The sequence below is a fragment of the Protopterus annectens genome, chromosome 11.part0 (assembly GCF_019279795.1).
Source record: "Protopterus annectens isolate FY-2018-M chromosome 11.part0, PAN1.0, whole genome shotgun sequence".
NCBI lineage: Eukaryota > Metazoa > Chordata > Ceratodontiformes > Protopteridae > Protopterus > Protopterus annectens.
Genome location: NC_056745.1, coordinates 1,432,485,872 through 1,432,511,065, shown reverse-complemented (window position 1 = coordinate 1,432,511,065; position 25,194 = coordinate 1,432,485,872). Strand labels below are relative to the sequence as shown.

The window sequence follows — 25,194 nt, the reverse complement described above, 5'->3', positions numbered from 1 at the left end:
CTTCGCAGGCACGCCTGGCTTAAGGATCAGAATTTATCTGACCATGTTAAGACAAGGATTTTGGATGCTCCTTTGCAGTCTGAAGTGTTGTTTGGTCCACCTGTGGAGTCAGTCTTGAAGAAAATGGAGGACAAGGCTAAGTCTATGCAGACTGTTAAAGATTTTTGCAAGTTCAGCCTCGAAGTTTAGTAGAAATTGGCCTGCTAAGGGGTGGACGTATCCTTCTTCTGATTCTCAGTCTAGGGGTAGGTCTAGACGTGGTAGGGGCAGAGCTCAGAGTTCCTTCAGACCTAGAACATGGAGTTCACCTGCACAATCTTGAGTGAGGGCAGGGGCCAGTCCTTTCGTAAACAGGCCCAATGACCTACTCTTTCAGCTGCCAGATCCTTCTTGCCTGGCAACACCTTTGGGAGGACGGTTGGCACTCTTCAAGGAAAATTGGATTTTAATTACCCAGGACAAATGGGTATTGGATATCATACACCAAGGTTACAAGTTTTATTTCCATACCTTGCCTCCTTTCAAAGGCATGCCAGACGTTCCTCCTCAGCAAAGACTAGAGGCTCACAAACAGATTTCTCTACTACTTCAAATAGGGGCTATACAACCGGTCCCTCTGCCAGAAGTGGGCCTAGGATTTTATTCTCGCCTGTTTCTAGTACCAAAGAAAGGGAACACGTGGAGACCAATTTTGGATTTATCTACCCTCAACACATATCTGGACATTCCCAAGTTCAAAATGTTGACGTTACAACAGCTTTTACCTCTGCTGGGCAAAGATCACTGGATGGTAACTCTGGATCTCAAGGAAGCTTACCTTCATGTTCCTATCAGGCCCAGTTGCAGGAAGTATCTGCGTTTTCGGGCTGGGACTTTTCATTATCAATTCTCTGCATTGCCCTTTGGCTTATCTACTGCGCCCAGTGTGTTCTGGCTCCAGTGGTAGCCTTCTTCAGGCTAAGAGTAATACAAATCTATCCTTATTTGGACGATTGCCTGATTCTGGCTCAAGGAAAGGACGAACTTCTTCATCATTTACAGTATGTGATGGCAGTGTTAAGATGCCTAGGGTATTCTGTGAACGAAATAAAGTCCAGTCTAGTACCCTCTCAGGATATGTGCTTTCTGGGTGTGAGACTGAATACAGCATCCCAGATGGCCTTTTTGACCCCGGACAAACAAAAGAATCTTTCTCTTTATTTCCATCAATTGTCTCGTCAGTCCAGGCTGACTGCAAGGACAGTCCTTCAAGCCTTGGGGTTCATGGCATCTTGTATTCTGGTACTTCCCAATGCCAAACTGCATATGAGGAAGCTACAATGGTATCTCAAAATGTATGGACAACACTGCCAAGATATGGACACTGTCATTCAGATAATACCTTGCATTCAAAAGGAATTTTTGTGGTGGGCTCAGGAATGTCACCTAAACAAGGGACTCTCTGTGACCCGACCAGAGGTGAGTCAGATTCTAACGACAGATGCCTCAGACAAAGCTTGGGAGCTCATCTAAATGGAAAATGGGTACAAGACACGTGGCCTGCCAGACTTCAACATTTACATATCAACTTGAAGGAGATGTTAGCAGTCCAATTTGCATTGATAGCTTTCAAGGATTTACTTCTTCCAGGGCAGGTGTTGATTCAAACAGACAACACAACTGTCATGTGGTACATCAACAAGCAAGGGGGGACACATTCATACCCTCTATGCAGACAAGCAATGATTTTGTGGGAGACTGCACTCAGTTTACAGCTAAATCTTCAGGCAAGGTTTCTGCCAGGAGCACAGAACTCCTTAGCAGATGTGTTGAGCAGACAAATTATGGATCCCCACGAGTGGAAATTGGATCCTCATGTATTTCAAGAATTGACAGTGTTATGGGGAACTCCAGACATAGATCTGTTCGCTTTTCCACTAAATTACCAGTTGCCAAAGTTTTGCACAAAAAGATTTCATCCCACATCTTGGAAAGTGGATGCTCTCTCATTCAATTGGAGCAATCTTCACGTGTATGCCTTTCCACCACTGCCTCTCCTCCCAAAGGTACTCCTGAAGGTCAGACAGGACAAGCCAACCATGATTTTAATAGCTCCGGATTGGCCTCGACAGCACTGGTACCCATTACTGAGAAGTCTGGTTCGGGAGCCTCCATGGCCTTTGCCTTCGTTTCCACACCTGCTGTCTCAGGAGAACAGTCATTTACTCAATGTCAAACTTCACTCTCTGCATCTAACAGCCTGGCATATTCTGTTTGAAACCCTGGAGGGTCTCAGCTTCCACAACAAGTTTTGAATGTTATTTTGGAGGCCAGAAGGCCTAGTACAAGGAAAGTTTACGCAGATAAATGGAGGAGATTTTTAATTTGGAGTACAGCAAAGGACTTTGATGTTTCTAAACCTAATTTAAGTGTTGCTCTTCAATACCTTACTGAGTTATTGGACAAAGGGTTGTCCTTCTCCTCTATAAAGGTTCATGCTGCGGCGATTTCTGCTCACTATGACTGTGACCCACCATTATTTTCTCATCCTTTGTTTAAGCAATTCCTTAGAGGGGCAAAGAATATAAGACCCCCACGTCGAGCTCCTACTCCTCCTTGGGATCTCAATTTTGTGTTGGAGAAACTCACTCTACAACCTTTTGAGCCTGCAGCTACTGCCGAGTTGAAATATTTATCATGGAAGACTGCTTTTTTGTTGGCCATTACCTCTGCGAGAAGGGTTTCTGAATTACAGGCCCTTATGGCGGTTGAGCCTTTCTTAATTTTCCACAAGGATAGGGTGTCTTTGCGTACTAACCCTTCCTTTATGCCTAAAGTGGTTTCTAGTGTGGCTTTAAACCAAACTATTCATTTGCCTACTTTTTATGCAAACCCCCAAAATAAAGGGGAGAAGATCTTGCACACTTTGGATATCCACAGACAGTTGCAATATTATTTGAGCAGAACTAAAGGGTTCAGGCAGTCTCAGCAGTTGTTTGTTTCATTTGCTTTGGGTTCTCAGGGCAAACCTGTTTCAAAACAAACTATTTCTAAGTGGATTGGTTTTTGTATTGCTTTCTGTTATTCCCATCATGGTAAGGAGATTCCAGTTGGGATTAGGCCTCACTCCACTAGGGCTACTGCCACTTCTACAGCTTTTTTAAGGGGGGTGGCTACTAAAGATATTTTGGAGGCAGCTACTTGGAGTTCAGTGCATACTTTCTCTAAGCATTACCATCTTCCACTTTACTCTAAATCTAGGGCTGGTTTTGCAACTGCAATTTTACAGGGCATTTTGGCAGCTCCTAATGCTTTATAGTTTTGCCATCCTCCCTTACCTCTGCTTTGGGATTCTACCCATATGTAAGGACTGCAGCAATGTGAGATGAAGAACATAGTACAGTTTTGTACCTACCATAAATGTAGATGTTGAAGATCCACATTGCTGCAGTCCAATACCCTCCCTCCTTCCCTCTGTAGTTAGAGGTGGTTGTGTGGTTTGGGTTGTAAATTTTGTAAATATGGTTAGTGCAGGGGTGGTTGGTTGTTCTTTGCTGTTTTTTGGCTTTGGCCTTTCTTGTTAGGGCCTTCTGACATCTGGGGCAAGAAAAGACTGAGGATATGACGTCGGTCATGCGCTTTTGTACCCTGACGTTCTGATGTCAGTTTTAAGCGCCTTGACCGACGTCAGCCTAATAATTTGGTATTCGGGCCGACCGAGGACAGCGGACTACCCCATATGTAAGGACTGCAGCAATGTGGATCTTCGAACATCTACATTTATGGTAGGTACAAAACTGTACTTTTCTAGATAAACATGCAGAGATCCTCTCTCATTTCTTGGTTTGTTTCAAGAATGCCTTATGAACTTGTTCTTGGTGAACTTATTCTTAGCTCTTGAAATTGCCAGGTTGCACCTGAGAGAAATGTATTATTTATTTTTCTTTTAAAGATTATTTTGATCCATCATTTCCATTCGCTGAATTTCGAGATTCCAGTACTGGGCTTTGTGAAGAGAGAATTTTTGATGGAGACATCAGAGTTCCCATAATCCAGATCTCCCTTTCTCTTTCACAGGCAATATTCAGTCTGTAACAAAGTCATAGTCAAAGTAAACGTTATTGTCATACAGATGCCACAACTAGTGCAACTGAATGAAATTACATTATTTAACAACAGGTGTATCTTATTTTTGTACAGGGAGCTGTTTCAGTGGGGTAAATATTCAGGGTCACTGGAACAAACTAGACAGGCCAAAACACATAAGTATGATGGGGGTGGTAGCTGTGATGCAGTCTATAAAATTTCTTCACCACCTGTAGAAGATTGTAAACAATACCACAATGATCTGGTACATGGGGGGCAAGGTCTTACTCTCTGCAGGCTAGCCGTGGCAGCTTGGAATGTCATTCTGCAGCATTGTTTAACCTTCTAAGTTTCCTGCATTCTGTCAGAGCTAAATGTAGTGGCAGACAAGCTGAGCAGGATCAGGGCAGACTCTCATAAATGGAAATTACATTGGGTTGGGGAGATCTTCCAGGAATTGATCCATTTGTGGAGAACACCTCAAGTTGATCTGTTTGCCTCCTTTCAAAACATACAATTTAACAAATTCTTTCTTCAGGATTCCCTGCAAATAGGCCTAGAAAACAGATGTTTTCTCATTTTTCATGGTCAGGAGTGTTTCTTTATGCATTTCCACCCTTCCGACTGATATCCAGGGTAATTGTGAAGATTGAGTGACCCCCTTCTGGCCCAAGCAGCAGTGGTTCTCCCCTCTTATGGAACTGGGCAGGGGTAATTACCACAAGCTTTCTCAAAGATTGGGTCTACACACACAATACAAGGAGTTTGATTCATTCCAATCTGAAACAACTCCAATTGATTGCCTGGCTGATTAAATTTTGATACCTTTTAGGCACCTTGTTTCTGAGGACGTGTAACAGGTACTAAAGGAGGCAAGAAAACCTGTTACTAGGAAATCTTGTGCTGATAAATGGAAAACTGTACTAGCTGGTGTCACTAGTAACCGGGGCCCAATTAGGGAACCACACGTTTCGGTCACCAAACCAAGACCAAAACACTAAAGGTTAAGGAGTGTCCATATTCACCAAGGGTATTCACACCTCCAGGCTAGTTGCCCAACACAATACATCTGAAATTCTCCAGGTGCAACTAACACTAGAGTAAGACTGCAATCCAAATTGTAGCTTGCTACAGATCCCCCACCATGCCCCAAGATTCTCACTACACCTTTCTAAACATACTGTAAAATATAAGATACCAAACACCCTAATACTAGGTGATTTCAACTACCCTGCCATTAACTGGGAAAACTACTCTGGTACCGACACCTTTTCCCAACTGTTCTTGGAATTCATAAATGCCAGCGCCCTGGATCAGCTAATCCATTGTCCCACCAGGGGATCCAATATCCTAGACCTGGTCATTACCAACATGGGAGATAGATGCTCCACACCAGTGATCACCCCCTCATTGGTCTGGTCTGACCAGAAGCAAATCACCCTTGACATCCACATCCCACCCCCACCCCCCAGTAAGGAAACCTCCATAAAAACACTTCTCCAAAGCCAACTTCATGCTACTCAAGTCTGAAGTGACAAACTTCATGACATCCACGCAGATGGGAGCTGAAAGTTAGACTGCTGAATCCTACACTAAGGCACTGTACGAGCACATCTACTCGTGCATGAATCGTGCCATCCCAAATAGAACCAAGACGCTCTCCTCCAAAAAAAGGAAGCCAATCTGGTGATCCCCTGCCATAAACAAACTGTACAACAGAAGAAATAAACTGTTGCAGAAAAGAGGAAAATCCCAGGATGCAAAAAAACTCCCTTACCAACCTCAGTAAGAAGCTGAGATCCCTCATAAAATCCTCCAAAGCTAGTTACGAAAATAAAATTGCCAAGGATTCCAAAGACAACCACAAGGCATTCTATAGTTATGTCAAGAATCTAAATGGCAATGCTCAGATATGCTCTGAGCTACAACAGATTGGCATAAAATATACTGAGCCCAAGGATATTGCCAATATCCTGGCAGATCAATTTAGTGCTACCTTCACCCCCTCTCACCCCCTAGAGGGCCCATCTCAATACCAAAAGATTGCCAAATTCCTGTAATCACGGCCACACAGGTAGAAACCGCACTCTCCAAAGCTATGAATACAGCATCCATGGGACCAGATGACATCCCGGGCTGTGTACTACATGAACTACAAAATGAACTGGCACCTCACCTAAGGGTCATGTTTAATCATAGCTTCAACTCAGACTTTGTGCCCACTGAGTGACGCACAGCTACAATTATTCCACTCCACAAGGGGGAATCCATCTCGGATCCCAGGAACTACCGTCTCATCAGTCTGACGAGCCTGATCTGCAAGGGCATGGAATGCATTATCATGGAACTTATAAACAAAGACATTGTCAGTCTTCAAACACTGGACCCCACCCAGTTTGGATTCGTGAAGGGCCAATCTTGTCTCCTGGACCTGATTGACTTCTTCGAATCAGTCTCCAGAGCTGTGGACGATGGTAAGGCGGTCCACACAGCTTATCAGGACCTCACCAAGGCCTTCAACACCATCCCCCACTCTGGAATCATAGATAAACTTACTAAGCTGGGCATAAATCCCTACGTCACTCGATGGGTTGCCAACTGGCTTACTAACAGAACCCAGACTGTGAAAGTAGCCAACTCCAAATCCAGCTCCAGACACGTGACAAGTGGAGTACCTCAGGGTTCAGTCCTGGACCGCTCTTGTTTGGCATCTACTTCTCTGAAGTACAGGCCAACACTAAGGGGCTCTGGCTAACAAAGTTCGCAGATGACTGTAAACTGGGAGCCATTACTGAATCCCCAAATGATGTGGATATTCTACAAAAAGGCCTTAGAGAAACAGATGCTTGGTGCCAGAGCCATGGGCTCAAGCTTAATACCAAGAAATGTATAGTTATCCCCTTTGGGAAAAAACATGTACCCTTGAATTACCACATAGGTGGCAGTACACTAAACACCGGAAGTGTGATGAGAGACTTAGGGACACAGGTGGACAGTGGTCTCACCTTCGATAACCACATCACCACAACAGTCAGGAAATCCTTCTGTGTGGCACACCTCATCACTAAGGGCTTTTCATCCAGAAAAAAGGAGGTCATTGTCCAACGGTACTCATCCCTCATTAGACCCATTATAGAGTACAACTCCCCGTTTGGTATGTACCTCTCAAGACATCTGCAACAGCTGGAAAGGCTGCAGAAATACCTCACTAAAAGAATCACAGGCCTAAAGCAGATGCCCTATGCTGACCATCTAAAAAAAACTCCAGCTATACTCTGTGGCATATCTTCTACTCAGAGGTGATCTCTGCTTAACATACAAGGCCATGTCAAACCCTGTACTGTTGGACATGCTCCACTTAAAGAAATCCCAATCCCTCAGAGCCACACGCTCCAGGGATCTAAACCTTGTCATCACAATGAGCAAAAACTGCTGGAGGGATAGGTTCTTGATCCAGAGACTCCCCATACTCTGGAATAGACTGCCCATACATGTCAATCAGAGCGCCTCCTTGGCCCTCTTCAAAAGGAACCTTGACGATTGGATGGAAGATAGGAAATTCACCCCGGGGATCACGTCAGTCGCCCTGCTAGACAAGGGGTCCAAGGAAGTAAATATTGTGGAAAGAAATGTCCAGGGAATTGTTATAGCTAGGCTTGTATAGGCCCTAGGGCCGATAGCCTAGTACCAACCTATGATACCACTGGTTCTATATTGTTTGTGTAAGTTACTATCCTTTACCTGTCTTACTCCTCTGTCAAGGACCATCTCTTGGCCACTTCATCATGACTACCCATGGATCTTCCTCTTTTTTTTCTCACACTTTGGTCAAGTTTTTCTTGAAAAGGAATTTTGCATGTAAGACAGTTTGGAAACAGGTGGCACCTTGTTGGGATCTTAAATTTGTGATGGAAACGTTAACTGTGTCTGCTTTTGAACCAGCTCATCTGGCTGACTTACCGTTCATTCCTTGGAATACTGTCTTGTTTGTTACTCTGACATCTGTATGTTCAGTTGAATCACTGCTTCATTAGCCACACCCTCCCTCCATCACCCTTTTTTCGTATGTAATTTTTCTCAGATAAAAGTTGTGTTTGTATCTTTCCTTTGTTCTCAGAACAGTAGCCTCATCCTTTTTAGTTGGCCAGAAAGTCCTGAAGATGTTTGGCTCCCAGGATGCTGTTTTCTTCCTTAGGAGCTTGAGCTAACAGCAGCCTTGGTTACATGTATGCAGAGGGCCGAAGGCTTTGGAAGACTTGCTGGCTGTTTATATCCTTGGCAGGATGTAACTCGTATAGCTAAGACCACTGTATCAGTGATTAATCAAACATCTGCTGTTGTGGCAAGTGCATCTTGCACAAATATAATTTCTCCATTCTTTTCAATCCAGCTAAGGGCACTTACCAAATACAAAGGCAAATACCTTTTAGGCACTTCTTTTGCTGAGGATGTGCATCAGTCACTAAAGGAGGCAAGAAAAAAACTGCTATAGGAAATCATATATGTGCAAGTGTAAATGATTTTCTAGTTGATGCCAATAAAGAACACCCTCTTCAGGCCTAGCTTTCTCTGATTCTAGATGATTTGTGTGAATTACTGTCCACTGGTCCTTCATATTTGTCTTTCTAAGTGCATTGTCCTCCAGTTTGCTTGTCTTTCCTTTGATCCCCACTTTCTAGCCATATTCAATTTAAACAGTTTTTGAAAGGGATGTTGCATATCCGTTCACATAGGAAACAGGTGCCTTCTTCTTAGGGTCTTAACTTTGTGCTTGAAAAGCATGCTGTTTCTCCACTTGAGCCAGCTGATTAGGCAGAATTGAGGTTCTTAACGTGGGGGACGTTTTACTTATCGCTCTGACATTGGCTAGGAGAGTCAACCCAACCTCATTTTTCACAAGGACAGAGTTTGTTTCTGAACTAACCCTTTTTATTTTATTCCTAAGTGGTCTCACATTTTATTTCAAGTCAGGCTGTTTAGCTACATGTCTTCTTTCCTGAGCACATGAATAAGAGAGGGAGGATTCTTCTCATTCTGCATGTCCATATGCATCTCACATACTACATAGACAAAACATGAGACTTAAGGAAAGATGATCAGCTGTTCCTCTCCTGTGAGGGTGAGAGGAAAGGACAAACACGGTCAAAGCAGAATGTTTCTAAGTGGGTGTCTCATTGCTTTTTGTTATACTCAACATACTAAGCTACTTTTAGGCAGGGTTAAGGCCCATTCCTCAAGGGCTTTAGTTTCTGTGGTGGAAAGGGGTGGACTCTAGAAGTATTCTAGAGACAGCAACTTGGTCGTCTGTACATACTTTAACAAAAATACTGCAAACCAGATTGTTTTTCCAGGTCCAGAGCAGGTTTTGCTAGGACCTTTCTCCAAGGGATGCTGGAATCTTGCATATTGACCTCTTCTCTTTTTAGGTTTGTAAGCTATGGTAATCTACCAGTATAACTTCTGCAACAGTAATCTGTATGCTTAACATAGTATAGTCACTTCAGTATGCTCAGCATATAGAACATAGTACAGCTGTGTAGGTAAACCATAACAGTAGATGTTCTAATAGAGCACTGTTACAGTAGCTACCCTTCTCTCCAGTTGCTTTATTTGGCTGTTTTTCTTTTTAGATTGCCATGCTGTGTATGTATATACCTTTTTGTATAAAGTTTACTGTTGGGTTTGTTTTCTCGCATTGTTCTTTCAGGACTCCTGCTTTCCTTTCTCTCTGAAGCTTTTTGTGGACTGACTGCCTTTTTATAGAGCTTCCTTCAAGCTCCTGAGAGTTGAAGTGCAAGGCCCCCTAAAGCTTTGAAAAGCCAAGACAGTCCTAAGGGGGTAGTACAGTGATCTATTAGAACATCTACAGATGTTCATCATATGGATTACTGCTGCAATAGCCGAAGCAGGCTATAACTGCTGATCAGTTCCAAAGCTTCAGAGCATCTTCAACACACCCAGACCATTAGTCAGCTTGGGCTGACCTGAATAAAAAGTCAGTTTTGGGCACCAAGTCCTCCAGAGGTTTCCTTCTGCCAAAGAACACTCCTTTTGAGGGCTTTCAATGATCAGGAATTGGCTAATGCTGTTCTATTCCTGGGCAGATAAGTTCTCTTCAAGGGGAAAAGAACTTCCACTTTACTTTTTATGACCAAAATTATACTTTTTCCTGTAAAACAATACAGACTGTTACATAACTTTTAATTGCTTTTAAAGGGGATTGCCATTTTTTACTTTTAGTTATTTATTTTGTGGTAATGCATTCAGACTAATTTTGTGCGGTAATAGTTACATTCTTTTACTTTTGGAGGCTGGGGTAAGTGGTTAAAGTGTGTTTCCTGCATTTTTTAAAGGAAGTAAGTTACTTTTTTACTACTTACCTGTTTTGCTAACTACTGCTACTAGGCTTCCTGGAAATTAGGCACATTTTTCAGCTTAACCATGGACCAATCTGATGGTTTCTGCATTCATCCTTCTTCCAGTTGAGCTTCTGTTTGCATACCAGGAAACCTTTGATGGTGGTAATCATTTTTTTTCAGAATCTAACTGAGCTTGAACTTCTCTTCTGTGGTATATTTCAGCATACTTGAAACATAGTCATGTAATGCTGAGTCAGTCAGTCATTTGAGCTGTTGTCATTTCATACTGTCTAGTTTGTACCATGCATTTCACTTTTCACATTTCTTCTACCTAGTATCCTTTTCAGTGTTAATGGAACATAATTTAGTATTGTGACCCCTAACACACATTTGAAACACTTTAACCTATTGCCTGCTTGCTTTTTGTTTCATAGATGATTGTAACTTAAGACTTTAGTCAGACTTAGCAGCAGACAGTTCAGTTTTAAACTTTGATGGTAGGAAAGCTCTGGAGGGCTTGGTGCCCAAACCTGAATTTGCAGTTCCATTAAGTAATAAGCAATATTCGGCATTTCTGCTTTGCTACCTGACCTAACTGATTCCTACAATACAGTTTAATAGCGTACCATATTTTCAATGGCACGTAACGCTTAGAGCATGTCCAGCAGTGCCTGCCTTCCTCCCATATAGTGTATTGTAAAATGTCTTTCAGCCCTGCTATGATACCACACACTCAGTGTTCCCCAGTATTACTAAACGAGTCAGTCTGACCACCCCTATTAATATAACAGAAGTTAGAGAAATACAAGTTGCCCCAATACATACAGTATCTAAACGCAGTAGCACCAATCACTTAATGTGTTGTTCCCCTGACTAGCTTTTGCAACTGGTGTGGTCAAAGGGAGATATACAGAATATTTTCTACACTAATGCCTTATGTGTGCAATACGTCTGCTGCGGTCACTTCTGGCTGTAAAATGCATCAGCTCCTGCTGTAATCTGTTAACTGCAAAGTGAATAAGCTGCTGTTATCAGTTCTTATAGAGACACTTGTATTTGTATTGTTGACTGTATAGTGAATAAGTACCTGCTGCTGTTAGTTCTCTTAGAGCAACTCGTTTTTGCATATGCATCCATTGCCTATTGAATTGCATTTAACTGTGCTGCTTCCATCTAATGCTTTTATTTCTCCCCGGAACTGCTGTCATATTTCTGTTCTGAACTGTCTTTCCCCCTTTTTTTGTGCAGTACTTATCACATGTAAATGGATCACTCCAGCCTATCCTATTACTGTCTCTCCCAGTTCTCCCATGCCTCTATATTAAAGTACTTCTCTCTCTTTTTCAGCTTGCTCGGGTATTTTTCTCTCGGGTTTTTCCCTTCTACAGCTCCATTTAGACTGAGGAACATGCCTCCCCAAAGAAGAAATCCAGGGACATTCTGAAAATTAACCCCTCTATCTGTGTGTATGTGCACTACTCTTTGTTAAAGCTTGTTTTTTAAGGTGTTTGTATTGCTAACCCATGGTGTGCACACTAGCAGTTCTGCAGCAGTCCCTTTTCCCAATTCTCTCCACTCCAGCCGTTTCACTCCCTGTAATAAGTAAATTCTACATTTTACTTTTCTCAGGAATGCCACTAGGTGGCAATATATTCCCACTCATTTTATTAGGTAACCTTCAATACTTTTTCCCTGCTCCCTGCAGCTGTAAAGCCTGTTGTCCTTTCCCAGTGTTTTTGTACAATTGTCACACCTGTTCAATTCTCCTTGAATTAGACCAAACCTTAACTCATAAGTAACATACATCTGAGCTTGTCAGTACCTTTGAGTGTTCAAGAGTGCCTGTATCACTGATTGTTTTTGTTGGTCTCTTCTGCTCCTTCCTCCTTCTCAGCTCTGCCCGTTCTGTTCCCCTACCCTGCCCCAATTCTCACCCGCCCCCCAGTGCCTCGACATTTATAACCCGAACACTACACCCCCACTAGCATTCAGACTATCTCAACAATCCTCACCCACCTCCTTATCCACCAACCCCTCCTGTTTCCACTTCCCGGTACCTTCCCCTTACCTAGTCTTACCTTCCCCCATTCTTACTACCAAGGATCACACACCACTTTGCCTTCTGCTAATTCCTTCTCCCCTCTGCACATCCTCACTGCGTACTATAACCTTACACTACCATGCAAATCAAACCTACACATACCCTATCATTAATTTGTCTACCTTTCCTCCTCTACTGCCTACTCTATCTTACCAGACTACCTGACTTTTCTTACTCCCCTCTCTATCATACAACTTCAATACATGCCTTAAAAGAATCTCACCTCTCGACTTATATCTCTCCTCACCTGTATTACTATGACTCTTTCCTCTTTACTAGAAATATTCTTCCTGATATCTGTAATACAGTCCCAGTCCCTCACAATCCATACCTCTCCAACTACCCTGCTCTCAACTCTAAAGAATCTAAAGAACTTGCCTCCCTCCTACTCCAACAAATCTCTATCCTCCTCTCTGGGGATATGCATCCTAATCCTGGACCCTTAGTCAACCATACTTCTAACCCTAACTAGTCTTCCTCACCCTCTCACCATAAATCTCTCCTTTTTGCTACTGTTAGCACCCAAGGTTTATGCAGTAAACTTCCTACTCTTCATGCCTGGCTATCCCATTACCACCCTGACATTCTCTCTATCACCGAAACATGGCTAAAACCCCACCTAAAAAATTCTGAAATTACCCCTCCCAGCTACAAGATCATAAGAAATGACAGAACTCTAAAGAAAGGTGGTGGAGTAGCCTTACTTTTCGCCTCCTCCCTAACAGTGACACCCTTTACCAAGCCTATACCCCAGTTCACAGCAGCTGAACTAACCCTGGCCCTCCTAAAAATTAATGACCACAAAAACATATGTATAGCTGCTCTTTATATTCCACCAGGAAATAACATCCCCATTCTTGAAGATATCCTCTTTGGTTCTCATCCAACACAAGCAATAAAACTATACTCCTAGATGATGTAAATATAAACTGGACTTCTATTCAATCACGTACATCACCTCAGAATATAAACCTATACAACTACACCCAAATAATTACATCTCCTACCAGATTTAATAAAGATAACTCCGGTAGCATTTTGGACTGGATATTAGTTTCTCACCCCAACTCCATTTCTGACAATGTCACCCTGCCCAACTCCCTCAGCGATCATCTCCCTGCCTTTGATTGTTGCTCACCATCCTCCCTCCATCTTCACCACAACTACATCACAACTCATACCCTAAAAAAATTTCAACCCTCTAACTTTCTTTGACTCTAAAAAACATATGAACTGGAACCCTGCAAAAACCCTCCCTCTTGACGATTCTGTTACATACTTCAATACTTCATACAATAACCTTACTAGATAGCTTCACTCCCCCAGAACTAAAAGAATTAAAATAAATCTACCCCCTTGGCTAACTAAAACAACTATTCATGCATCTCCGAGTTAAATCTTGGAAGCATTACCATAAATCTAAAACACCTAACACCCTTACTGAGTATAAGCAACTTCATAATAAAGTGAAAAAACAAATTGCTTTAGACTGAAAGTCTTACTACTCCAAGATTCAAAACAATCATAGATCCAACCCCCAAAAATTTTGGAACAGTATGTCTGCTCTCCTCTCTCCTGGCAAAAAAGACAATCCCTGCCTTGACCCTAACTCTCCAGATAATATCTTAGCTACCCAATTCAACTCTTTCTTAATTGATTCAATAGCCAAGCTCACAACATCATTCTCCAATAACACTTCTACTCCACTGTCATCCCACACCCTCAACTCTAGTCCCACTGACATCAACACTACTCATTTCCCCCCTTTACCATACAACCCGTCTCTCGGCACACCATAATAAACTACTAAAATTAAAACCATGCTCTCATACCCCAGGCAAACTTCCATCTAACTTTCTCAAGCTAGCTGCCAATGGCATAGCCCTTCCCGTCCACCTGACCTATCAACCGTTCAATTCAAGAATCTTATGTACCACTCCTCTGGAAAAAAGTGTTCATCATTCCCCTCCACAAAGGAGGCAACAATACTGAAATTTCCAATTTCCGTCCTATAGCCATCCTGTCCCCTATCTCAAATGTCCTTGAAAAATGCATGCACTTGCAACTCCTTTTCTACCTCCTAGACAATCAACTTCTTTCTCAATCTCAACATGGATTTAGACCTGGACATAGTACTACCACTGCCCTTCTCTCCTTCCTTGACATCATCAATCATGCCTGAGACTCTGGCAACATTGTATATACCCTTCTCCTACACTTATCAAAGGCCTTTGATACGGTTTCCCACAACCTTCTCTTGTTCCAACTCTCTCTTCTCAATCTCTTCCACTCCTGTATTAACTGGTTTTCCAGTTACCTTTCTAATAGACAACGTTGTCAAGTGGAACAATAGTACCTCTTCCTTTCTTCACACTCCAACAGGAGTTCCACAAGGCTCAGTACTTGGTCCCTTACTTTTTAACATCTTCATTAATAATTTTCATCACTGCATTCCTAATACCAAACTTGTCCAATATGCAGATGATTCCACCATAATTTGCTATGCTCAATCTCTCCTCAAACTCATGCAACTAACACAAGATGCCTTCTCTTGTACAGAGTCTTGGATGCTGAAAAATCACCTTGCTCTCAATACATCCAAAACCAAAATCATGATCTTTACCCCATCTAAAAACACCTCTATCGATACAAATTCCTTCTTCAGAGTCAGTCAGAATAAGATTCCCATTGAAATAGTTTCCCATACAAAACTTCTAGGTTTTATCATTGATGAACATTTAAAGTTTGACATTCATATACAAACCAGTATTAAGAAAAGCCGCCAAAAGTTCGGAATGCTGTATCATCACAGCCATTATCTCACTCCCTTTTCCAAACATATACTATCTATTTCCTACCTCATCCCCTTTCTCTTGTATGGAGCCCCTCTCCTCACCAACCTTCAATCCTCCCTAAAGTCAAAACTGTCATCCTGCTACAATAAAATTTCTAAGTTTGCTACTGGGACCAAATCCTCCTCCCATCATTGTGATGCACTGCACTCCTTGAACTGGCTGGAAATCCCCCACTATCTCTCTCTCACATTCAACTGTTAACTGCTCGTAAACTCATTTTCAAATGCTCTAACTGCCCTTCCCTCTCCTCCATACTCACCTTGCATCATCCTGACAGACTACTCAGGTCCAGTAACCAGAGCCTCCTCGAAGTGTGCAAACCCTTACGTGCACCTGGGGAATTTTTGCCGTCTTTCTCCCTTGCTTACCTATGGAATTCACCCCCCACCCCCACCCACCCACATTCAAATCACCCAAAACCACTCTACCTTCAAGACCATACTCCATTCCCATCTCTGTTCTCACTGAGAATGCTCATGCTCTCACCCCACCTAACTCCCTCTATATCATTTCTGCTCCCCCATCCTTTTTTCTCCTTTCTCAAAACTCAACCTAGTGAATCCCTTCATTTCCTCTCCTCTCCCTTTTTTGCTTTTCAGCCTATTCCCCTTTCACTGTTCTACTGTTTTGCTCTAATTCTTCCTACCTCTCATCTTGTGAAACTTTGAGTGCGTAAGTGCCTGCACTCCAAGTTATACTTATGTACTCCAAAATACTTATGTTTTAATTTCATTCAATGCTTTGCCATAGCACCTTGCTCAAATGTTGTTATTCTGTCTTCTATATTACTGTGTTTTTAGTAGTTTTGAAAGTTGTATTGTACTTAACTTTGTTGATATTAGCTTTGTAATAATTGTAAATGGAGTATTTCTCCCCACGGTTCCATTGATTACGAGCTCATTTTGGCCCAATGGACTTTCCTGGGTAACAAACTGCAAATAAATAAAATAATAAATAATAAAGCATTATACTAAAGTTATTATTTTGTCAAAGATCTTGGGATCACTTTGCAATACCAATTTTCCTATATTACACAGCAAACTCCGTATAAATTTGTCAGCTGCAAGAATTTCTAACTTTTTCACTTTACTTTCAGTACTGAATTCTAAGCAGAGTTTAAAATCTGTTTTAAGTCATGCATCTGATCTCTTACTGGTTTGTCAGCTTTAGCGGTTTAGTTATGAAATTTTGCGGCTTGCACTTCAGAGATTGTCGCAGTCATAGCCAAAAATATACTTTTTAAAAATGTGTTATAACCTGTGCATTCAGTACTCTCCTTGTCCATAAATGTCTTTAATGCCTATCCTGTCAGCCCGGAAGACTGGATTTTTGCCAATTCTGATTTTCCTCAGTTTTCTTGGGTGGCATATCATTTAAATGCCACCAAATATGATTCCAAATTATCTTCTTTACTTAACTTCTTTGTGGCAGGCACATTTCTAGGGTTGGTATTGCATTAGCCAGTATGACCAAATGCCTTTATAGGTTCATAGGTAGGTACTAGGCTATCTGCCCGAAGGCATTTGTAAGCCTAGCCAGAGTGTGTTGGCTTTCGGCACCCTTAGATTAGTTCCCTGTGCCTCTGTCCAGCAGAGCCACTGAAGTGATCCCCGGGGTAAAATTTCTGCTTCCCATCCACTTGTCAAGGTTTCTCTTGAAGAGTGTTAGTGAGGAGCTCTGCCTAATGTAGATTGGAATCTTGTTCCAAAGCATGGGAAGTCTCTGGGACAGGAATCTATCCCTCCAGCATGTCCTATTTATTGTTGTGGTGAGGTTTAGATCCCTAGAGCGTGTGGCTCGAGGGAATATGGTTTTCTTTAGGTGGAGCATGTGCATCAATTCTGGGTTGGACATGGCCTTGTATATCAGGTACAGATCACCTCTGAGTAGGCGGTATGCAACCGAGTACAGCTGGAGTTTCTTCAGTCGAGCTGCATAGGGCATCTGTTTGAGGCCAGTGATCCTCTTGCTATATAGCTGTATTTATAGCTGTAATTCCTTCTGGTCAGTGTCTACCCTGGATTCCACAGGCAACCTCAGGATGTCCTTCGCTGTTCATGTACAAAGAAGCTTGCCATAAAACAGCAAGAAGAAAAGGAAAAGCTTGTTGGTAAGCTTGCAAAAAAATCAGTAGCAGAAACAGGAAAGTGCTTGCAGCTTCACTGGGAGTTATTAGCCTAAATAGGCCATGCACTTGCAACAGAGACATTTTGAAGAACTTTAAATTGACAGGTCCTTGGCAAATTACCAATGCAAACACCACCAGTGTAGATCCAAGGAGGGCTGGGACCAAACAAAAACAAAAAAAAAAAACTTGCAGTTTTATTTTTATAGAGCCGTTTAAGGCAAATAAAGTACAGTTTACTTAGCTGTTCGACATAAAGGTAAATGGCAACTTAGGTTTTCATTACTAGATGAGTTTAGCCTTATAGAACCCATCTGGCAAAAACGTTGTCTAACAAACCACTGCTCTAGGTCCTGCCAGGCTTTCTCCTCAGCTTTAGTTACCTAGCTGTAGTTACAAGAGAAATCTACATCCACAAAAAGCAATGCTTGGCCTGGCAGCTCCTCAAATTCTGGGACTTGAGGGGCAAATCCAACTGGAAAATATTTAGTAGCTGTAACAGTAGTTTGTCAGCTTGTTAGGGCTCAGAATATTGGATTTCTGCACTTCTGAAATGCAGCAATACATATCTGAATGTAAAGTACATGGGATGAGAAGTATGCATAGAAAATCTGAGCTCTCATTTTTCAGAACATCTATGTTGCACCATCTGCAGATGAGATTACAAACTTTAAATGCCTAACAGTAGATACAATAAGTAATTCTGTCTGCTGTTATAGGCACAGATCAAACTATTATGCCACTGCTTAATTTCACAAATTGAGTTAATACATACAGTTTTATTTTGCAAATGGAATGGAGACCCAAGGATGGGTAAGTATGACTGGATTCCAGTAAAGTGATTATTTTCTTGTAGTTGTAAGTCAGAAATCATAGACCACTGTGTACTACAGAACGCTGTATTCAGAGGGACAGGTCACAAGAAAATTTATACACTAACAGTACAGGAATTCCAGGTAGCAAAATATAGCAAAAAACAAATTAGACTGGTACTGTATGTTTATTTTCATACCATTTGTGTGGACTTATCAAGACGATCACTGATGTTAAGTTTAGAACTATTAATTTTAGCCCTACAAGCTAATTTCTTTTTGCACAGATACATGTACATACATTTTATTTTGTAAGTGTACTTTAACAGTTTGCATGTGCCAGTATAACTGTTCACTGTAACTGTTTAAATGCTGTGTTTTGCACTACATATCCATCCATCCAGTTATCCATCCACGACTCCTTCTCCCCATTTTGCACATGGGGTTGGGGTGCCAGTTCAGCAGTGACAATCATCTAGAGCCAAGGTCCACATATGTCTTATACTGTTGTATCTGCTGCTTTGTGCCCAGATCGTGGCTTAAGGAGATGGGTCCCTGGACTAGGATGTGCAGTTGCAAGTCCCAATGAGGTGCATTCTCTTACCATCTGACTGTTTGTTATCATACCAGCAACCCACTGTCATACAAATATCTGTTGCACTGCACAGCAGTATGGATTGTCATGGAATATTGGGAAGGAGTATGCGCAGTGCGCTGAATGGTTGTACATGCACATTCTAGATGCCCAAAGGGTAGGCAATATGATATGGTGGAACACAGGCTACTGCATGAAAGAAGCCATGGGATAGAGCTGTGACATGAAGACAGATTTTGTTGGGGAGGGGCTGTCCTTAATCTGGGCTTGAAATTGTTTTCTTCAGAGGTCAGAGAGGATGATTGACTCTTAAACATACTGCCTAAGTGGGTTTTTGGTTTCCCCTCTGTGACTTTCAGAAAGGTAGGGGGCAGCTGCGGGATGAAGTGAGGCTGTAGCTAAATGCTTACTGCACCACAGATGAGTTGCACTGCTTAGGCAAATTATCTTCTTCTCTCATATTATGTTATGCTGCCTCAGCCTTCCTGTTGGTACTCCCATTTCTGTTTTATATGCAATCAGCATAGCATAGATTGTTGTATTAAATTACAAGGTGGAATGGTTTGACAGATACCCGGGAGAAGTCTACTCTAATGCTGTGCCTACAAAAAGGAACAGCACTAAAACTGTAAGGGACTTCAGTCAATTAGCACTTTCTGCAGGATGACAATTCCCCCTGCAACCTTCCACATGGGGTCCTTTGAATATCACTTTCAGAGTAATGTGGAGAAGAGAAAGACCTTGCAAAATTGAAATCATTACTTGCATCACTGCAGTCTTGTGATGCTGAGGGTAATATAAAAGCAGTCAGACTTCTGCATTCCGAGACTTAGGATGGAGTCCTACATTCCATGAGATGCTGTTCAGATCTGTTGAATTATGCAACTGCAAGATTTGAACTAGGGTGGCTGTATTAAACTTCTATAAAGCTGATAATTAGCTGTGTGTTATAGAACAAATTCTAAATGAAGATTTGTGGTAGTTGTAAGAATTAAAGGACTGTATTAAACTGCAAGGTACTGTATCGAAGCCTAAATAATGTCTGTTATCTTTTAATTACCCAGTTCCGTGGGGCACAAGTGCCAGATATATCAGTCTGTCCTTTATGTACCAAATCTTGTACTTTTCAGAATAAAAGTCTGCTCACAAGATCTGATGAATGTGGTTTATTATATAGCAGCAGCATAGGGTAGAGGCAGATGTCAACAATTTCCAAATCAAATCTTATTGTTCTTTAATAACAGTACTAATAAACTGAAATAGACTTAATTATGATATCTCTAGCTTCTGCATACATTCAACTGTCCTTAGCTTCTGTAAGAATTGCTCCTTTCCTCCTGAATGGTAGAATTAATACTAACTGGCATTCTTTTCCTGACTTCTGTGAACTGCAGTGCAGTGACTTTTTTGCATATCAGTCAAAAGTAACTTACTTATTTCTGTGTCTGAAGTATCTCTCATAAAGCTAAAAACCTGTCAATTTCCTACAAGTTCTACACGCCTCTTTAACCTTGGTATTCAATTCTCATACCATCTAAACAAGATCTGTTTGTGCTCAATGTACTGCATATTCTGTTAGCAGATTTTATTCATTTTCCTTGACTGAAGGTTATTCATTTGTTTCCTGCACTGAAGCATTCCATTCTATTGAAACTGTATGTAAAACATATAAAATGAAGATAGAGGCCTGCTTTAATTTGGCTGCATTTCTAGGCCTATGCAAAGAGAATATTGTATTTACTTCTAACAAACTACCTTTAAGTGAAACCTGATCTTGTAGTAGTCATAGTTTCAGAATTTCAGGAAAGGATACACCAACAGTTTAAAAGGAGTTTATATAAAAATATTTTATTGTAACACTTAAGAAAGACCAGATAATTTGTATGCTGTAGAAACCTGCTTCTCGGTAATATTTTTGTTACAGAATGATATAATGCTTTTCTTATGAACTATGAAAGAAGTGTGCATTTAGAACCATTAGTGTGTAACTCCATTCTATTGAACGGTTAAAATGTAAAAATGCCAGTAAAGCTTCTGTTCTTGTATTTTATTTTTCATTTGTAGCTGTTCCCATCTAATTATTGAGCATGGAACAAAGAAAAAGTCACTTCAGTCCCCTTTAATCTTTGGGACCAACAAAGGAAAGGCAGTGTCAATGTTTAGCACTCCAGACCACGTTGCTGATGTTGGCTTTGTCTTAGGTGGACCAGCAATGGAAAAGGAAGGTAATGCACTAAATGCTGTAAGTGACTTTAATAGTTGCTGCCACTCTCTTATTTTTCTTCAGGATGTGCTAATATTTTCAAGAAATGCTCTGGGGAATACATAATGTTAAGTTGTCAATCTCGCCTTCATTCTTGCTGGATGGGTTCGGAGCCGATCCTCGGCTCCGACTCGGCCAATACTAAAGCTCGAGAGCTAATTCCACCGGCTCGAGGCTCCCCTATATCCCACAATGCTAGGCGGTAACTACTCAGATCTCGTTTGCCGCTATAGCTGACTAGGTGCGTTTTCTACCAGCTCAGGCAGGTTAGTTATACTTTTACCCTTTAGGTACTTCTTAAAACCCCTTTTTAATTTTGATACCATAACTTTTCAGTTTAAATTAAAAATTTAGATAAATCGACCCCTGTTTGTCGAGCCCCCTTTACTATTTTTCCCTTATTTTAGGCCTTCGGCCCCTTCCCTTCCCCTAGTCCTTTACTGACTAAATTAGTTTTTTTTGTAAGGGCTTGTGTGTGTGTGTTTGTGGCTTTAGCCTTAATAATTTATTTTAATAGTTTTGTAAAGAGAGTGTCTGTAGTGTGTTTGTGTGTGTTAGGCTCTCTTTTTTACTATGTCGAAAGACTTCAAGAAGTGTGACTCGTGCTGTCAGAAAATGTCTCTGACAGACGGTCACACTTCTTGTATGTATTGCCTGGGGCCTTTGCACCTGCAGGACTCTTGTGCTTTTTGTCATGGGTTTAGCCCTGGAGTCCTGCAGGAACGCAAGAATAAACTTATCTTGCGGGGCTTATTAAAGCCTGAAGGCCCCCCGACTCAGTCTGTGTCGGGGAAGCCTTCAAAAACTTCCAAACAGTCGGCTCCTGTTCCAGAGTCGACTGCTGAGAAGACTAAGTCGGCTTCGACATCGGCTCTGGCTGGAGCCGATGTTTCTAAGCCTCATACTGTTACCTCGGCTCCGGCTGGAGCCGAGGCTGATAAAACTTCATCGGCTCCGATACCTTTATCGGAGCCACAGTCGAGAAAGAGGTCCAGATCCCCCTCTATCGGATCCGTGCATTCGGCGCCAGGATCCCCTCTTCTTTCGGAACGAAGTCACAAAACTCATTCCTCACGGTCTTCCAGATTATCCGACCATGACTTGCAAAGGGTAGTGAGTAGACTTCTCAAGTCCGAGGCACTGGCCCAAATGCTGCATAGCCCGACTCACCAGTCAGTGGCTATTCCCGTTCCCCAATACATTCCTCCACCGACTCCTTTGAGTTCGGAGCCAAGGCTTGTCAGAGCCATGACTGTCGGTGCGTCGGATCCGATACCTTCCATTTCGGCTCCGTCGTCTGCTCCGATCTCCTCCTTGGAGGGATCTCGGCGCCGAGCTTCCCTCGTCGGCTCCGAGGGGGCGAGTGGCATCGAACCCTTGTCCGACCTCACTCTCCCTCTCGGGGCTTCGGCGTTGGTGAGTTCGGCTCCGACATCGGCTTCGGAGCTGTCCCTGTCGGTGCCGGGGGAGGTCCTTGTCTCTTCGGAGCGGGGGCCTCGGGCCTTGCCTGACGGGGGTGCCTTCGAGGTCATGTGGAGCGTGCTAGAACCAGGTTCTGCCCCACAGTCAGCTCCTTCAGCCCCTCCATCTACAGTGCCTGCGGTGATTTCTACTCACCCCCTTGTCTCAGACCGCAGAGAGCCAACTCCTCAAGATTCCCCATTGGGAATTTCCTCCTCTTCCGAGACCTCTCCTGACCCTGCAGGAGATCCCCCAAGGAAGAGACAGTGCAAGAGGAAGCACATTGACTCCCCTGAGTCTATCACCTCTGACACTGACTTAGAGGAATCCGAAGGTTCCCCTCGATCCACCTCTGAGGATGTCTCCTTTGCTGACATCCTTGAGATCCTGAAACAGAGGGGGAACTGGCCAGCCCTTAACCCTTCGGAGGATGAGTCAGTGTATCTTGAGGCGTTTGGCTCGCCCTTCTACCTCCTGGGTGTCCCCTCCCTTTGACCCCCTTATGGAAGTGGTGGCAAGGAAGGCTTGGACGGCTCCTGACTCAGTGGAACCCACCCCGAGGAGACCATCCAAATTTATTACTGCCCCCAGAGATTTTTTATCCAAAGGTGTCCCTGTTGATGCCATGGTGGTGGCTGCGGCCACAAAGAAGGAGTTAGCTGATCCTTCGGTTCCTGTCCATCCTCCTAATAAGGAATCTAGGACCATGGACAGGTACGGCAAGCGGATGTTCTCATCATCGACCTTTTCAATGCGGTCGCTGAACTACTTATGCCACTTCACTCGTCTCCAGAGAGATTTACTCAAGGATATGGGTGAACTGATAAAGGATCCTACAGCTGAGGGGTTCAAAGACACAATGAACTCCCAGTTGGCAACCCTAAATTCCATCGTTAACTCCTCCATGCAGCTGGTCTCATATGCAGCAGATGGGGCGAGTAGAGCCGCAGGCACAGGTGTTGCCTTACGACGTCATGCCTGGATGCGGCTATGCAACTTTGCAGACCCTTTCAAGGCGTCCTTCACCAATTCTCCCTTTGATGGATCATCCTTGTTTGGTCCACAGGTGAAGGATACATTGACCAGGTGCGAGGTAGAAGGTAAGACTCTCTCTGCTGTAGGAGTCCGTTTTTCTACCCCTTCTAGACCCTATCCCAAAGGTCAAAGGGGAGGAAAGATGTGGTTCCAAAAACAATCCCAGGGAGTCTCATCTGACGCACAAGGCGATTCCCTCTAGAGGCAGAGGGGAATAATAATAGACGCCGCCCTAGAGGCAGAGGAGGTCCAAAACCAGGGTAGCAGAGAAATGTTCTCTGACAAACCCTTTCAGCACCCCTGAGGGGCTGCCCGGCTGTCCACCTTCGGAGGCAGGCGGGGGAAGGTTATCACTGTACCCAAAAGCCTGGCTTTCCCTTACTCAAGACAAATGGGTACAGTCGATCATATCCGAGGGTTACAAAATTCCCTTTATTCACATCCCAACCCAACCCAAAAGATCCCTTCCAGATGTTCCACCCGGTCTAAGGGAACAAGCAGCATTAGAAATTTCAAAGCTGCTATCAAAGAGCTATCCAGTCAGTCCCGCAGACCAGCAAGGATCCGAATCTACTCCAAATTCTTTTGGTACCAAAGAAAACAGGGGACTGGAGACCCATACTGGATCTCAGCTACTTAAACAAGTTTGTCAGGAAAACAAAATTCCGGATGGTCACGCTACAGTCCATTCTACCCTTCTTGGGTCAGGACAATTGGATGTGCTCGATAGATCTTCAGGATGCATACTACCACATCAAAATGAACAGACGCTCCAGGAGATATCTCCGCTTCAGGCTGGGAGCCAGTCACTACCAGTTCAGGGCCCTGCCCTTTGGTCTCACTACAGCCCCGTGTGTTCACCAAATGCATGGCAGTGGTCGCGGCTCACTTGAGACGTCAAGGATTCCAGGTGTTTCCATATTTGGACGACTGGCTCCGTACCGCCACCACCAGACATCAGCTTCTTCTATCCAGGGACTTCACCATCCAATCTTGCCAAGCTCTAGGCATTTCGATAAATTTCGAAAAATCTGTTTTGTCGCCTTGTCAATCTATTATCTTTATAGGCGCCACCTTAGACACACTCAATCTTTCAGCCAGACTCACAGAGCAGAGGGTGTCAGACATTCGAACCAAGTTTCCTTCTCTTACAATGCAACAAAGTCAAAGCCAGACTGGTTTTGAAGGTACTAGGACTCATGGCAGCAGCTATTCCCCTTCTCCCCTTAGCTCGCTTTCACATGAGGATCCTCCAATGGATGCTGTTTACTCAATGGTCCTTTCAACAGCTCCCGATGTCCCATACCATATTGATAACTCAAGCATGCAAGAATCAACTGTCTTGGTGGATCACATCACCTCAACTTCTCCGAGGAAGACCCTTCACTCTCCCCAGTCGCCACGTTGACAACAGACGCCTCCCTGATCGGGTGGGGGGGGGCATTATCAGGGCAGGACAGTCCAGGGCACGTGGCAATCTTTCGAGTGCCACTTGCACATAAACGTCTTAGAGATGAGAGCAG

The 25,194-nt window shown here is 43.0% G+C and overlaps 1 protein-coding gene across 7 annotated transcripts in view; it reads left to right on the top strand.

The window, feature by feature from the left end:
• LOC122815888 (ankyrin repeat domain-containing protein 26-like) overlaps positions 1–25,194 on the top strand; it is a 2,190,206-nt gene that overhangs the window by 256,939 nt on the left and 1,908,073 nt on the right. For all 7 annotated transcript variants that reach the window (XM_044088730.1, XM_044088728.1, XM_044088731.1 and 4 more), the window contains exon 6: positions 20,977–21,137. In XM_044088730.1, the coding sequence (XP_043944665.1) occupies positions 20,977–21,137 (161 nt within the window). The remainder of the gene's footprint in view (positions 1–20,976; positions 21,138–25,194) is intronic.